General features: G+C 34.0%; 1 protein-coding gene across 2 annotated transcripts in view; it reads right to left on the bottom strand.

The window, feature by feature from the left end:
- Positions 1–526: 526 nt before the first annotated feature.
- Positions 527–14,694, bottom strand: part of TRIP11 (thyroid hormone receptor interactor 11) — a 106,886-nt gene continuing 92,718 nt past the window's right edge. For both annotated transcript variants that reach the window (XM_044665041.1, XM_044665042.1), the window contains exons 17-21: positions 10,052–10,133; positions 9,231–9,345; positions 5,530–5,646; positions 4,419–4,563; positions 527–1,071 (exon numbers count right to left, since the gene is read on the bottom strand). In XM_044665041.1, coding sequence (XP_044520976.1) covers positions 851–1,071; positions 4,419–4,563; positions 5,530–5,646; positions 9,231–9,345; positions 10,052–10,133 — 680 coding nt within the window. In that variant the 3' untranslated portion in view covers positions 527–850. The remainder of the gene's footprint in view (positions 1,072–4,418; positions 4,564–5,529; positions 5,647–9,230; positions 9,346–10,051; positions 10,134–14,694) is intronic.

Genomic DNA, 14,694 nt, shown 5'->3' with positions numbered 1-14,694 from the left:
AGGTCATGTCACAGTCAAAAATAACCATTGGGAAAACCTGACTTTTCTTAGATGAGTATATCTCACAAAAAACGGTTATATCAGAAGAAAATGGTATCTTGAAACTAAATGTACCATTACATAATTAACTTGTATATTGTTACTAAACTACATTACTCCATCTATTTGCTAACTATAATTATAGTACAACTAGACATGACACCAAATGCTTCATTTAAAAAATACTAATGATTACAAGCCAGTAAAAAACAAATATAGGAAATTTCTGATTTAGACAGACTCTTAAAATTTCAATTTAAAATGGTTTCTTTTCTCATTTCAATATCAGTAATAGGCCATCCTCTTGGAAATATTTGCTCTTAAAATCAAGCAGTACATTCCACTTTGGCATGGCTTAAATTTATCATAATTCATGAAAGGAAAAAAAATCCTCAAATCTTTTCTTAGGTCTGCCAATGCTAAGTACTCTAGAGCAGCTTAAAACATGCTTTGATTCTGATTTCTCTACTACACAAAGAAGTCTAGAATTAGTCTACTAAATTCCTGTACTTTGGTTTACTAACTATTCCACCCCTCCCCACCAAAAACCAAGACAAACCAAATTTCCATCAGCTAAAAATGAACTTGCAGAGTCAATATGGAAAAAAAAATACTGGGCATTGGGCACTTGATTTGGGACATATACAATTCCCAAAAGCATTCACAATTTCATAATCAAATTTAGATAAATAAGTAAAAAATGCAAACAAATACATGACTTTTTCCAAAAGGCCTCTTGTGGTAAGGTATTTACAAATAGTGTTCATGGTTTCTTTAAAGTGCTATATCTTAACTCAGCTTTCAGCATAATCTATTGCTTTAAGAGATCTTTCAGCACAGCACCAGCACTGTTATCAGGTAACACTGGCAAAGGTGTAAATGTTGGCAAGGCATCCGAAATGGGCTTCATTAGCAGATGCCCAGTTCCACCAGCTCCAAGCACAGCTGGGGTAATGAGAGGTACAGCTGCAGAACGTGGTGCCAAGAATGGATTTACATCTGGTCTTCTACTGGTTCCAGATCCTTTTGTATCTAAGATATAAAATTCAGTTTATTTAGCATCATAGTTTTGTTTTGTTTTTAAACCTTTACCTTCTGTCTTAGAATCAATACTGTGTATTGGTTCCAAGGTAGAAGAATAGTAAGGACTAGGCAATAGAGGTTAAGTGACTTGCCCAGGGTCAACACAGCTGGGAAGTGTCTAAGGCCAGATTTGAACCTAGGACCTCCCGTCTCTAGGCCTGGCTCTCAATCCACTGAGCCACCCAACTGCCCACTAGCATCATATTCTTAATAAAAATCATTTCATGCTGGCATAAGCTTATTCTCTAAATGCAACAAAATGGCAAAATTTTATATTTATCTACATTAACATAAACACCATTAATACACATAAATTCTCCATCTACTTAAAAGAAGAGCTAAATACTCTAATGAACTTTTAGATTCAATATCTGTATGAACTTTACCCAGACAATGTGATGATATGCAGCACATTTTTAATGCTCTAATCATTCAAAAGAATACTTGCTTCTTGATTATGCAAACAGAAAATGTATACTTTTGAGTTGGAGGACTAAAAGTCCTCCAACAATATATATGCAGATATTTTAAGATAATGACTGTCAATATTGGATAAAATACCAAAGGAAATCAAGTATGTTTATTCTGAAATCCTACTACATAATCCTCCGAGGGGAGGAAGGGTATACTCAAATTCTTTACTGTAGTGTGGAAGTGATGTGAGTTTCTCAAAGATTATGCCACCCAAACTTTAGTTCTGGCAGGTCTTATCAATCTGGCTTCAAATGATCCACTATACTACTTGGATTCAGAGAGGTTTGTTTATATTTAGATAGCATTTATTTTTGATAATATGAAACTTACTAATGACTTAGTAATACCTAAGATGTTAAGAGGCTCCAGTTTTACATGCCCACATGCCAACTTTCTTCTTAAAAAGATAAAATATCTGAGTTTAGATTTTTCTAAACAATAAGAAAAATGTAATTCTTTAATGAATTTGTGATCTTTCATCAATGTAAATATTTTGTCTAAAAGGAAAGATTACAAGCAATACACACAACCTCATCCTATGTAATTCTTGGTTAAGTCCCTTCATAAAGGACCTACCAAATATACTCCAGACTTTCCTCTAGGTCTTGAATATTCCATGATACAACTGTAGTATTTAGTTTGTCCATCTGTTACCCTTTTTGATCATATATTTTCTGATTATTTTTGCTTTCAAGTAACTGCTGATAATAGGTTGCAGTCTGTTCATCCTCTAATATATATGCATTTCTATAGTCCCTTTATTATCTATCACCATCAAAATTTTAGGGAAAAGGAAATGCTATTATAGTACAACCATGGAAAGTATCTCAAAATGCCAAATCCTGAATGACCAAATACAAATTATTCTTAATTCAAACTGTATCTATAAGGCAAACACCAAAGATTTTCATTTAGACTACCATGAAACATCTAAGCCACCTGTACAAGAGAGATCAAATTTCTCTCTCTGTAGAAAGGATATTTTCAGTTAAGGAATAGAAAAACTTGGGTGACCACTTAAGAAATTTCTTATAATATCACAGAGTGAAAATTCTTCTTTTTCCTTAGATTGGGGGGGGGGGTCTGATGTGCAGTTCTTGAAAAGTAGAAAGTATGTAACAATTGGTGTCCTTATATTATTTATATTGCAATTCTTAGATTTACATGGAGGTTGATTTTTTCTGGACAAGGAGAATAAAAGGATTCCAAAAACAAAAAAAATCCCTCATTATTATTTTCAGTAGTCATCACCAGATCAAAACTGTCACCTGATTTTATACTTATCTATTATGACAAGATCAGTTAAGCTGGTCTGTTTATTGGTTTGAATCCAAGCTTTACAAAGAGGAAAATGGCATTCATTCCTTGACTAAAGTCTTCATTCCTAATCCTGGGAATTCATTCCTACACTCATGTAAATCTTTGGTCACATGGGAGAACCAGGTGACAGTAAAGTTGAATCAACACTAAATCATCATCATCATTATCAAAATGTCAAGTCTCAGATGGGATCTTACATACAGTGGGTATAAACAAACTTTTGTTAAATTCAAAGGATAGCTTCTACTGAATATACTGTCAGATTCGGTTGGTGTGTTGATTAGTTTTATTAAACTATTTTTCCCCTCTCTTTTATTTTTTGTGATTTGGAAAACTAGGTGGCACAATGGATAGAGATATATGCCTGTAGTCAGGAAAAGTTTAGTTCAAATCTGGCCTCAAATACTTACTAGCTGTGTGGCATTAGTCAAGTCTATTTGTATCAGTTTCCTCAACCACTATAAAATGGGGATAAAAATAATACCTATCTCCCAGAGTAGTTGTGAAGATCATATGAGACAGTATTTGTAAAATGTTTAGCAAAGAGCGTGACACATAGTAGGACCTATAAAAATGCTAGTTACTATTATTATGACTGAGGAGACAGTTAGGTGGCTCAGTAGATATAACACTCCTGGAGACGGGAAGACCTGAGTTCAAATCTGGCCTTGACATACTTACTAGCTGTGTGACCCTGAGCAAGTCACTTAATCTCTGTTTGCCTTAATCCACTGGAGGAAAATAAAAGCAAATAACTTAAGTATCTTTACCAACACTATGGTCCATGAGGTCACTAAGAGTCAGACATGCCTGAACAATCAACAACATGACTAAAGGGAGGGGAGGAGGGAAGGGTATAATTGAAAATAAAAATGATACAAAATCAAAAGACATTAATAAAAATTTAAAACAAATTAATATACTTAATAATATATTACATTATAAAATATTACATAATAATTAATGTTAATTGTTATATAGTATATATTATTTTATATATCATATAAATTATTTTATATAATAAAACCCCCAAAGCACATTTTCTTTACATGTAAGTATCATTTTAGCATATAAAGAACATACTTTTTTACATTATTCAAGGCAAAAACTTAATATTTGTTTCTTATGTGCAAGGCACAAACAGAAAAATCTATTTCCTTTATAGTATCAAAAACAGTAAACCCAAATGTAAAAAAAATTACACTTTAGTTAGCATCATTTTAAAATAAGAATAATAATAAAAGATTAGTGAGGCATCCAGGCATTGTAAATAAACAACCTCAGAGTCAAGAAGCCCTGGGTTCAAGCCCTATCACTGACCACATACTGGCTGTGGAACCCTGGACAATTTACTTAACCTCAGGTCACCCATGCAAATTCTCCTAAGACCATATAAATTGCAGAAAAGGAAATGATATAAATTAGTCTTCACTAAGAGCTTTCTACCCAGAGAGAATCACACACAAAGTCCAAAAATAATTTTTAATAACATGGTTTTTTACCTGTAAAACTGCCTGATTTAGTATTAGTTGGTTTTCCCCTTTCTGGAGAATCTAAAGGTTTCATATCATGAACAGATAGCTTTGGCGGTGGAAGGCTTGGACGGGATTCTGTTTCCAGAAACTTGACAAAGAGCTCTGAAAAAGACTAACAAAAAAAATTCTAGTTGTAAAATACCACTTTTCTTTAAAATTGTGTAATTTTAATAGAAATCTAAAATTCTGTTTCAAGGCTTAATACTAGCTTTGCAACATAGATATAACAAGAGAAATTTCAAGATTTAAATAAGACTATCTGGAGGTAATATTCCCAACATATATTTTATAATTGCTGTCCATCAGTTGAGACTTAACATCTAAAAATCTTAGTTCTTTACACTCACAGACACCAAAAACTATAGGAACATTCTCCTCCCCCTAAATCCTTCTCCTTCAAAGACTATTAATGGACTATATGTAAAAAGAAATGGAAAACACTAAAACAGGTGACATAAATATACAAATTAAATACTTCAAAAATTCAAGGATCAACAAGAGAACTCCCTACACTGACATGTATCATAATCCTGCTGTGATTTTGTAAATTGTCTTTAAGAACTTTTGTAGTTAAAACATTAATCTCTGTGAAGTCAAGCCAGGAATGAGCATCTTTAGTCTTAGCAGAGCTGATCTACATGCAGAAGACACATCATGCTTTGCTGAGTCCATTCTCCCAAGTCTTTCTAGTTTGGTAGGATTTTGCAAAAGTTTAGGTTCCACTGGCATGGCTTTCAAGAATTTTTGTGTTGCCTCCAAATCAAGATGAGGCCTCAGAATAAATCTCTGGTAGAAAAAGCACCAAATGTTTGCAATGATCCTATAAGGTTGTATGATTATGTCATTTTACAGATCCTGAAACTGAGGCATATGACTTATCCAAGGTCACATTAAGTGGCAAACATGGAATTAAACTCAGGTCTTCTGACTCCACAAAATCAAAAGGTTGAAGCGGGCTTGAGAAGTTACCTACTCCATTATTCTTTCCAATGCATTATTCTACTTTTCTAAAGACCAAAAACAAAGAGTTTAGTTGTCATTTTACTCTCCATATTTAGAAAGAATAAAATATTCTTACACTATTGAACATTGATTGCTGATTTGGTCTCAGAGGTGTGTTAGGTACACTCTTTGATCCTCCACCAAGCCATCCTGTCATCCATCTAGTGACACCATGTTGTTCTTCATTCAATAACTAGAAGATTAATTTTAAGACATCACTTATCATCGCAATACCAAAGCCATAAAAAAAATAAGAATCTCATATCTTATTTGAAGATGTAGTAAAAACTTCATATCCCAACCTAATTTTTGGTAAATATTAATTGATAAAAACTATGATTATAGCCAAGTACAATCAAAACAACCCCTTCCCATTCCTTCAGATGGTTTTACTCCCACATGGTTTGAATTCTGTTCCATAGTACAATTATTCTGAAATATGAGGTGACTTCTGAAAGCTACATTCCCTGATGCTAAACTTCTATAATGTCTTTCATTATGTCTTTCATTTCTATGCCCATTCAATTTCCCCTCACTAGGACCACTAAGCCCTCAAAGTTTTAGTCTTGGACCACTTCATTCTATGGGTATGATTACTGTGTATTTTCCCTCCTAATTTCCCTATTTATTTCTCTCTCTCTCTCCATACCCCCCCCCACCTTTTACTCTCTACCTCCTACTTCCTTAAAAGTGTTTTTCTTCTGACAGCTGCCTCACTCAATCTGCCCTCCCTTTTAGAAGCTTTATCTTGTCTCCTTCCCCTCCTGTTTCCCTATATCTTAAGTCAGATTTCTATACCCAAATGAGTGTGGATGTTATTCCCTCTCTGAGTCAATTCCAATGAAAAAATAATTCACACATTATCTGCAACAGTGCTCCCATCTTCCCCACCCCTGTAAAAGTTCTTCCTTTTGCATTCTCTTCCACCCTGAAACTGTGTCCACAAGGTCCTTGTTCTTGCCAGTGGCACTATTAGAGAGTAAATCACCCCCAAGGCCTGCTGCTGGCTTGCACTGGCAAGACCTGAAATTAATTATATATACTCCATTCTCATTCCAATGAGACAGACCTTTCCTACCAACCTTCAAAGTTGCCTTGGGGAAAAAAATTATTTTACCTTGTACTTTTGTTGCTTTTGCAGTTTCAAAATTCAGTTTGAGGTGTTATTTTAATGTTAGGAAAGGAATTTGGGAGAACTCTGCAGAGTCCCTTCCTTTATTCTGCCATCTTGGCTCTACTCTTCTGAAACAACTTTGACACTTTGTTTTTAGCTCATCTTTCTAGCTGGAAAGATAATTTTATTTATTCACCTATCAGTCTAGCAGTTCAATTCTTGAACTGGGGTTTTATGTCAAGTGCTATGCTTTGTCCCCTGCTCCACTTTTGGATGGACTGATAGCCCTGCTTAGTCTGACCCTAAATAACATGTGTTACTGGGCTGACTTCCACCTCTCAAGGTTAGGCACTCCTCTAGATACTGAGGTTTAGAGCATTTTTCAGGACCCTCTCTATACTTAGAAAAGCGTTAGGATCCTCATAACTCCTGTACCTAGGCCATCTAAGTCTAAAGTGCTATGACAACTTGATAGTTGCTGTCCATTAATGTTCCCTGGTGCTTCTGATGTCCCCAATTTGGAGCTTTCTCAGGCACACTCCCTACTCTTGTTGCTCCCAGATAAAAAGTTTTATTGGCTATGTAGATGCCATCTCTGTTCAAGCTAGGAGATTATCCTTTACTAGCATTGCTAGTGTGGTCCTTTTCCTACTATCCTTGGGTTTCTGTGGACTTCTGGAATAGAATAAGCCATGTATTGTAATTTCTCATTGGATTTCTTTATCATTATTCAGTCTGGCACAAACTCAACCAAGGTCAGTATTTATGAGGGACCTGGGCCAACCGCCTCATATCTAGGTCACAATCTTGGCTTGAAATAAAGAATGGGTTAGAAGGGGGAAAAGCAAATAGAGGATCCTAAACCAAGTGGGTGACACGAATTCTAATCCTGGATTATTGAAGGAAGAACAGAAAGGAAGAATAATATGCTAGATGTTGCAGAGAAAGAATCAAGATTTGGTAAATAACTATTAGGCAGAAGTGTGAGTCAGTCTCAGACAACACAGAAGTTTGAAACATGAAAGGCTGGAAAGATGGTATTATAGCTAACTGACATTATGAAGTAAGGAAAAAGATCTAAGTTAAAGGAAAAAAGATAATAAACTTAAGTTTGAAGTAAAAGAATCCAGATAGAAATGTCTTACAGAGAGTCAAAAATATAGGCCAAGGGATTAGGAATGATGGCCATGGCAGAAGAGAAAGGTTTTGAAATCATCTAGATGTAGTAATTAAAAGTCATAGGATTAAGGAGTTTGCTAAGTGAAAAAGTTAAAAAGAAAAAATAAAAGACAAACCTGAAAACACTCAATTTAGAGGTAGCCAACAAAGCAGACATAAAGTGAAGTTAGTGAGACAACAAGAAACTCAGAGGAGTATTATACTTTTAAAGTCAAAGGAGAACCTCCTTAAGGAAGGAGTGATATCAGCAAGGTCAAAAATACTTTAGAAAATAACAGATGATTAAGAGTAAAGGGGAAAGCCAAGCATTAGGAAGGAATTTATGACCTTTAAGAGAACAATTGTGGTAGAATAGACACTAAAACCAAATTGCAATGAGTTAAGGAGAAAATAGTAATAGAGTAGAAGCATGAGGTATGAATAATATTTTCATGAAATCTGACAGTTAAAGTAGGCCAAAAAGAAGAGCAAATGTAGTACAGGGTTACAAAGTCAAGAAGGATTTTTGTTTTGTTTTATTTTATTTTTTATAAAGACATTTAAGAGTTAATCATTTTATTAAGTAGAGAGGAAGAACCAGTGACGTGGAAGAGACTGAAGATTCTTATAAGAGACTGCTGGAGTAAGGTCCCAGAAGAGAAATTTAAAGACACAAGTTTAGCTTTAGTAGAATGACTAGGAATTCCTGTGACATAAACAGGGAAGGAAAATTTAACAGAATAAATAGAGATGGAGGCTAAATTGTTGTTAAGCACTCAAAATTTGTAAGTGCTTCAGAATGTAATATACATAATTTTTTAATGCAGCATTAACATATTTTATCATTCCTCTACTAAGAAAGCTTCAGTTGCTTCAGTCTGATTCTACCTTATACCTTTATTTCTTATTATTTCCCTTCACATATTCTAATACGTAAGTCAAATTGTGCCCTCTTCTGCTGTTTACCTCTCTTATTCTGCTCTTTCCAACATCTTTGCCTTTGTTAATGCAATTTCACTAGGCTACAATTAATTCTGCCCTACCTCCAACTTCAGTGTTCACAATCCCAGGCTAATGTAATATCCTCCAAAAATTTTCACCGATTCCTCCCATTCCCAACCAACCACACCAGTTGGAAGCAATCACTCCTTCCTCAAGGAAATATTTATAGTTCCCTTCTTTTCACTTTTCTCACTGTCACATATTATCAACTCAGTATGTAGCTGTGTATCCTTTATTAGACTGTAAGCTATAAAAGACAAAAACTATAAAATTTCATCTTTGCATTTCAAAAGTGCTTTGTACAAAAGAAGCATTTAAAGGGTTTAATGAATGAAAATAGCATCAGATTACCTCAATGAATTGCCCATAGAAAAGAATCATGATTTCATTTCATATTGATCTAAGAAAAATATTCTTCCCACTTATATATAACAAGCACAAAATCTAAAAAACAATAACTTTTAGTTAAGTTTATTCACACTAGATTTTATTTTTAGCATTACCTGTCCCATTTCCTCCTTTTTAATTCCCAGGATGCTTCCCATTAATCTTAACACTTCATGACGTTTATTCTTTGGTGTATGGAAATGTCCAACAAAGAGGTTTCTCATTAAGACCCTAAAAGAAAAACAAAAATTTAATTGAGATCAGCTGTTATATAAAGTTAGCTTTAAGCACTTTCTATATATTATCTTATAACATCCATGTTCACTAAATGAGTTTCTTCAGGATAAATGACTTTATCAATGATCACCCAGCCACTAAGTGTGAAATATTCAAATCCAAGCCTTCCTCACTCCAAAACCAGAACTCTTGCCAATACACCACAGAATTCTTTAACAACACCAGGATTTGAATCCAAATCATTTGACTCCAAGACCAGTACTTTCCACTGTATCAGTCCAAGTATAATATTCCTGAACCAATGTGTTTGATTAAGGTGAAATAAATACTCGTTTCAATAACATTGTAAGATTTGAAAAGCACTTTCCTCACAATAATTTCATTTTAAGAACATGAAGCCTAAAAATATTATAAACAGAATTTATTGTGATCTCTGGATTTCTAATTACATTTTAAAGCTATAATAAAGTTTCCCCAAAAAATCTTAAGGAGAAGAAATATTGTAGAGGAAGTAATGAAATAAGTATGCTACTAAGTTATATATCATAAGCAAACATAAATCAAATGAAAAGGTTCAATAAATTACATGAAATAATACTAATACAAATCTGCATGTGGCAATTTTAAAAAATGATTTGTAAAATAAAAACAAACCTTAATATAATGTGAAATATAATAACAAACAGAAAAATTCCCTTACTTGTCCACTTTTCCTTCTGTGCTATTTATTAGATTCATCAATTTGTTCTGTACATCATCTAACATTTCCTGACGGAGCTCACCTATAGAATTAAAAATATAAGGTAAATGTATCACTATCATTTTGTAATAAATAAGTACATTAAAAATAATCAAATACAATTAAGATTTATACAAATTTTATTTTAAACTTTATATAACCGTGTTCTACCAGATGTATCCTAAACCATGTTCTTTGGAAGCTTGACCAGCCAGGAAAATGGGATAAAGGAAAACAAATAATCCTTTCCATTTTCCTGGCTGGTTCTTGTTCTTAGTAGGCTGTCTGGGAAGACTGTCTAACGGAACTAAGAACATGGTTTAGGATACATCTGGTAGAACACGGTACTTTGGTTGAAAATGTATAAATTGAAAGCCAGGATGTTTATTCTAATATAATGAAGTTATAATAATTTGCAACTACATTAAAACATACTCAAGGGCTATAAAGTTTTATTTTAATTTTTAAAAAGGAATTCTTACTATTCAAGGGAAACTTATAAAACTTTAATGAGGCAATTACAATTATCATGCATAATTCCTAAAATTACTTTTTATAAAGTCAATTATAAGCCAAGGCCAAAGAGACTTTTACATTAAGAATCTCTCATATCAAATTCCTTGTTTAATAAGCCAGTAACTTTATAAACTAAAAATGTGAACTGAAATAAATGCTATCAGTCTGTTAGGATAAGAAATTATCTTTTCTCAGAACAACAAAGGTAAGTAAGATAAATGCCTATAATGTAATATAAAAAAATATGTAATATAAAGATGGTCTTTCCAATGAAGAAACACCCCCAAATCACACAGAACTAATGTGATCCACTCAATCTTTATATTTATGCTATATTTTCCTATTAATTTTCATAGAATCACCAAATGGCAGCATTTTAAGTGTCCACAGATGTCATCTACTCTGGCCTATGTCTAAGACAAATCCCTACTACAATATTCAAGTGGTCATTAAGCTTTTTGATTAAGGACTCTCCAGTGAAAAGGAACTTCCTATCTCTTGGGATAAATCATTATTTTGTATTGCCGTAATTGTTGTGAATTTTTTCCTTTCAACGACTAGCCATTCAACATTCATTTTTTAAATTGTTTAAAAATAATTACCTATTCATTTTTTATTGATGAGGCAAAATTCCAGTTTGAAAGAAAATAAATATAGAAGCACTGATTTAAAAATAAAACAATTACATGTCTCTTAAGTGTACAAATGCCAGCAATTGCGTGCATGTACACACACACACACACACACACACACACACACACACACACGTACACAAACACACGCATCCCACCCTAAATTGGAGAAATTCAGGACTCCACTAGAGGGCTGATCAAAAAGGTGAGGACTATTTTTTAGCCAGTGAAACTCATTAAACCATTTATGAATGTTCAAAAGGGTTTAAAACGCACATTGATAGAAGAGTAACTCCAGAAGTAGTAAGAATATCCTATAACTGTATAACACTTTACAAAATATTTGACATATATTCTCTTTTGTATAAACCTCCAACTTGTCACCTGCTTTCCCTAGCCCAGCCATTTCCTAAGAAGTCCCAGCCATGTTTGCTTTACTTCTGGCTTGACTTTCTTTTAATATAATTTTATTTTTAAAATATTTTTCCATGGTTACCTGATTCATGTTCTCTCCCCCTCCTGTCTTCCTTCCCCCCTCTCCAGGAGCTGAGAAGCAATTTCACTGGGCTATAAATATATTACCACTCAAAGCCTATTTCCATATTGTTCATTTTTTTAAAGAGTAATCTTTTAAAACCAAAACCCCAAATTATATACCCATATAAACAAGTTTTTTCTTCTGCAGAGAAATGACATTAAATTAGAGGTGATCTATTCTGCCCAGTATAGTTTTCTGTCATTGGTACCAAAAAACACTGAGAAAGCCAGTTATTGACTCTGTGACCTCAGAGGAGTTATTTCATCTTACTATTCCTTGATTTTCTTTTTTAGTTAATTTATTTTTTAAAAATATTTTTCCATATTTACATGATTCATTTTCTTTCCCTCCCCTGTCCCAGAGATGACAAGCAATTCCACTGGGTTGTACAAGTATTGTCACTTGATACCTATTTCCATATTATTCATTTTTGCTATAGAGCAATTTTTTAAAGCCTAAACCCCAAATCATATACCCATTTATACATGTGATAAGTGATGTCATACGTTTTTCTTTTGCATTTCAACTTCCATAGTTCTTTCTCTCAATGTGGTTAGAATTCTTTCCCATAAGTCCTTTAGGAATGTCCTCCTGGCTTGTTGCTTTGCTACTAGTAGCAAAGACCATTACATTGGATTGTTTCACAATGTTTTACTTTCTGTGTTCAATGTTTTTCTGGTCATTGCATCAGTTCATTGAGGTTCTCCCAGTTCAGATGTAAAACTTCCAGATCATCAGTCCTTACAGCACAATAGTATTGCATCACTATCCTATACCACAACTTGTTCAGCCATTCCCCAACTGAAGGGCATCCCCTTATTTTCCAATTTTTTGCCACCACAAAGAGCACAAACTATGAATATTTTTGTACAAGCATTTTTCCTTATTATCTCTTTGGGGTACAAATCCCACAGTACTGCTGGACCAAAGGGTATGCATTCTTTTAAAGCCCTCATGCAGAATTCCAAATTGCCTTCCAGAATGGCTGGATTAATTTACATCTTCACCAGCAATGCATTAGTGTCCTAATTTTCTGGCTTGATTTCTTTACCTCTTCACCAACCATATTACTCCTGACCAGGTATCCTTTTTGTCTTTCTCCCTTTCCAGCCCCTTTCTTCCCCCATTAAAATAAAAAAGGTAGAGATTATTTTCTTTGCTTGTGTCTGTTATCTCTAGAACTTAGCACAGTGCCTGGCAAAGTAAACATTTAATGAAAACTTTCTTTCGTTGTTCCTTCAAAGCATCAGACATATACGAATGTTCTTTATCTTAATTATAGAAGCAGAGAAATTTGGAGCAAGATGTAGCCTTATATATTACTAAATCACAAAGTCATAGCACCAATTAATTGACAAGCACTTAATAAGTGCCTACTATGTTCCAGGCATTAAGAATACAAAGACAAAAATGAAACAGTTCCTGCACTCAAGAAGGTAACATCTCTAGTATTTACATTCACAGATAAGTCAAAGCCCATCAATTCTAACTCACTCACTGTTAAAAAGAACTGTAGGCTCAGTTAAGAGAATTAGTCAAAGCTCACATAATGAATAAGTATCAGAACCAGAATATGAACCTAGTCCCTCTGATTCTAAATATAGTGCTTTTTCCAATGCATACAACCCTGAAGTCAGTGGCATTCACTTTTCTATCCATTTCAAGGCCCAGTTCAAATATTCTCTCCTTCAGCTCACTGCAAACCAGAATGAACTCTCTATCCTCTGAAGTTTATAGTACTTACCATCTACTTGACACTTCCCACAAAATGCATTATCACATTATTTAATTTTTCATGTATGTATGGTTCCTATCTCTAAAGAGATTATAAAATTATATTGAAAATTGTTCAAATTTTGACAAAATAATGATAAAATTTGGAAAGATAAAAAAATCAAAATTAACAAGGGGAATGACAAAAAGAAGCAGTGTCTTTGCTTCTTTTTGTCATTCTCCTTGTTAATTTTGATTTTTTATCTTTCCAAACAGTATTGGAGAGTATTTTCTGACCTCAAATAATATTATAAACAGTGGTCATCTGGTATTGGTTAAAAATGTCTAGATCAATTGAAAAGGAAAAATCAGAAATAATGTAGATGAGTAACCTAATGTTTGATAAACCAAATAGTAAGGAAATACTAATGATGCCCTGCAAGTAAGTCTAGTTCTGAAAAAATCTGCCAACCTAAATTAAAAATTATTAACAAACTTATTGTGTTAGTTAAAATCACCTGGGGTTCTATTTGGAAGGATTGAACCTCAATATAGTGTTTGACAAACTTCTGTGGACCTGTGGGGGACCTTAAAACTACATTTCCCATGATTCCTCATGGCAGACAAGAAGTGTAATGATGTAAGAGAGGGGATAAGACTCCTGGAGTGAGGATGGGCTGTATGTTTTGTAATCTATAATGTAAAGTTTAAATTCTTCGAGAGTAATTTCAGGATAAGGATTGTACCATCTCCCCAGAATCCAGACGACGAACCTGTTTGGTGGAGGCACCAAAAGATGCCTGAAGAGCCTTCACTGGATCATGAAGATCCAAATTTGAATTTTGGGACGCAGTTGATTTGAACTATGGGGGTTGAATGAATTGAATGCATTTATTTTAAATGGACACTCTTATGCCAGTGGGGGACTGCCCCAAATTGGCTTTTTGTCAACTCAGCTAGCTTTTGTCCTCTTTTCTTTTGGTTTAAGATCAACTGAAAAAGACCAGTCTTTTTCAATGGATCTCAGGGGTGGTAATGTGTTAGTTAAAATCACCTGGAGTTCTATTTGGAAGGACTGAACCTCAATATAGTGTTTGACAAACTTCTGTGGACCTGTGGGGGACCTTAAAACTACATTTCCCATGATTCCTCATGGCAGACAGGAAGTGTGATGATGTAAGAGAGGGGATAGGACTCCTGGAGTG

This window comes from Gracilinanus agilis, chromosome 2, assembly GCF_016433145.1.
Source record: "Gracilinanus agilis isolate LMUSP501 chromosome 2, AgileGrace, whole genome shotgun sequence".
NCBI lineage: Eukaryota > Metazoa > Chordata > Mammalia > Didelphimorphia > Didelphidae > Gracilinanus > Gracilinanus agilis.
The sequence above is the reverse complement of the archived record's forward strand: the minus strand, read 5'-3'. Positions and strand labels throughout refer to the sequence as shown.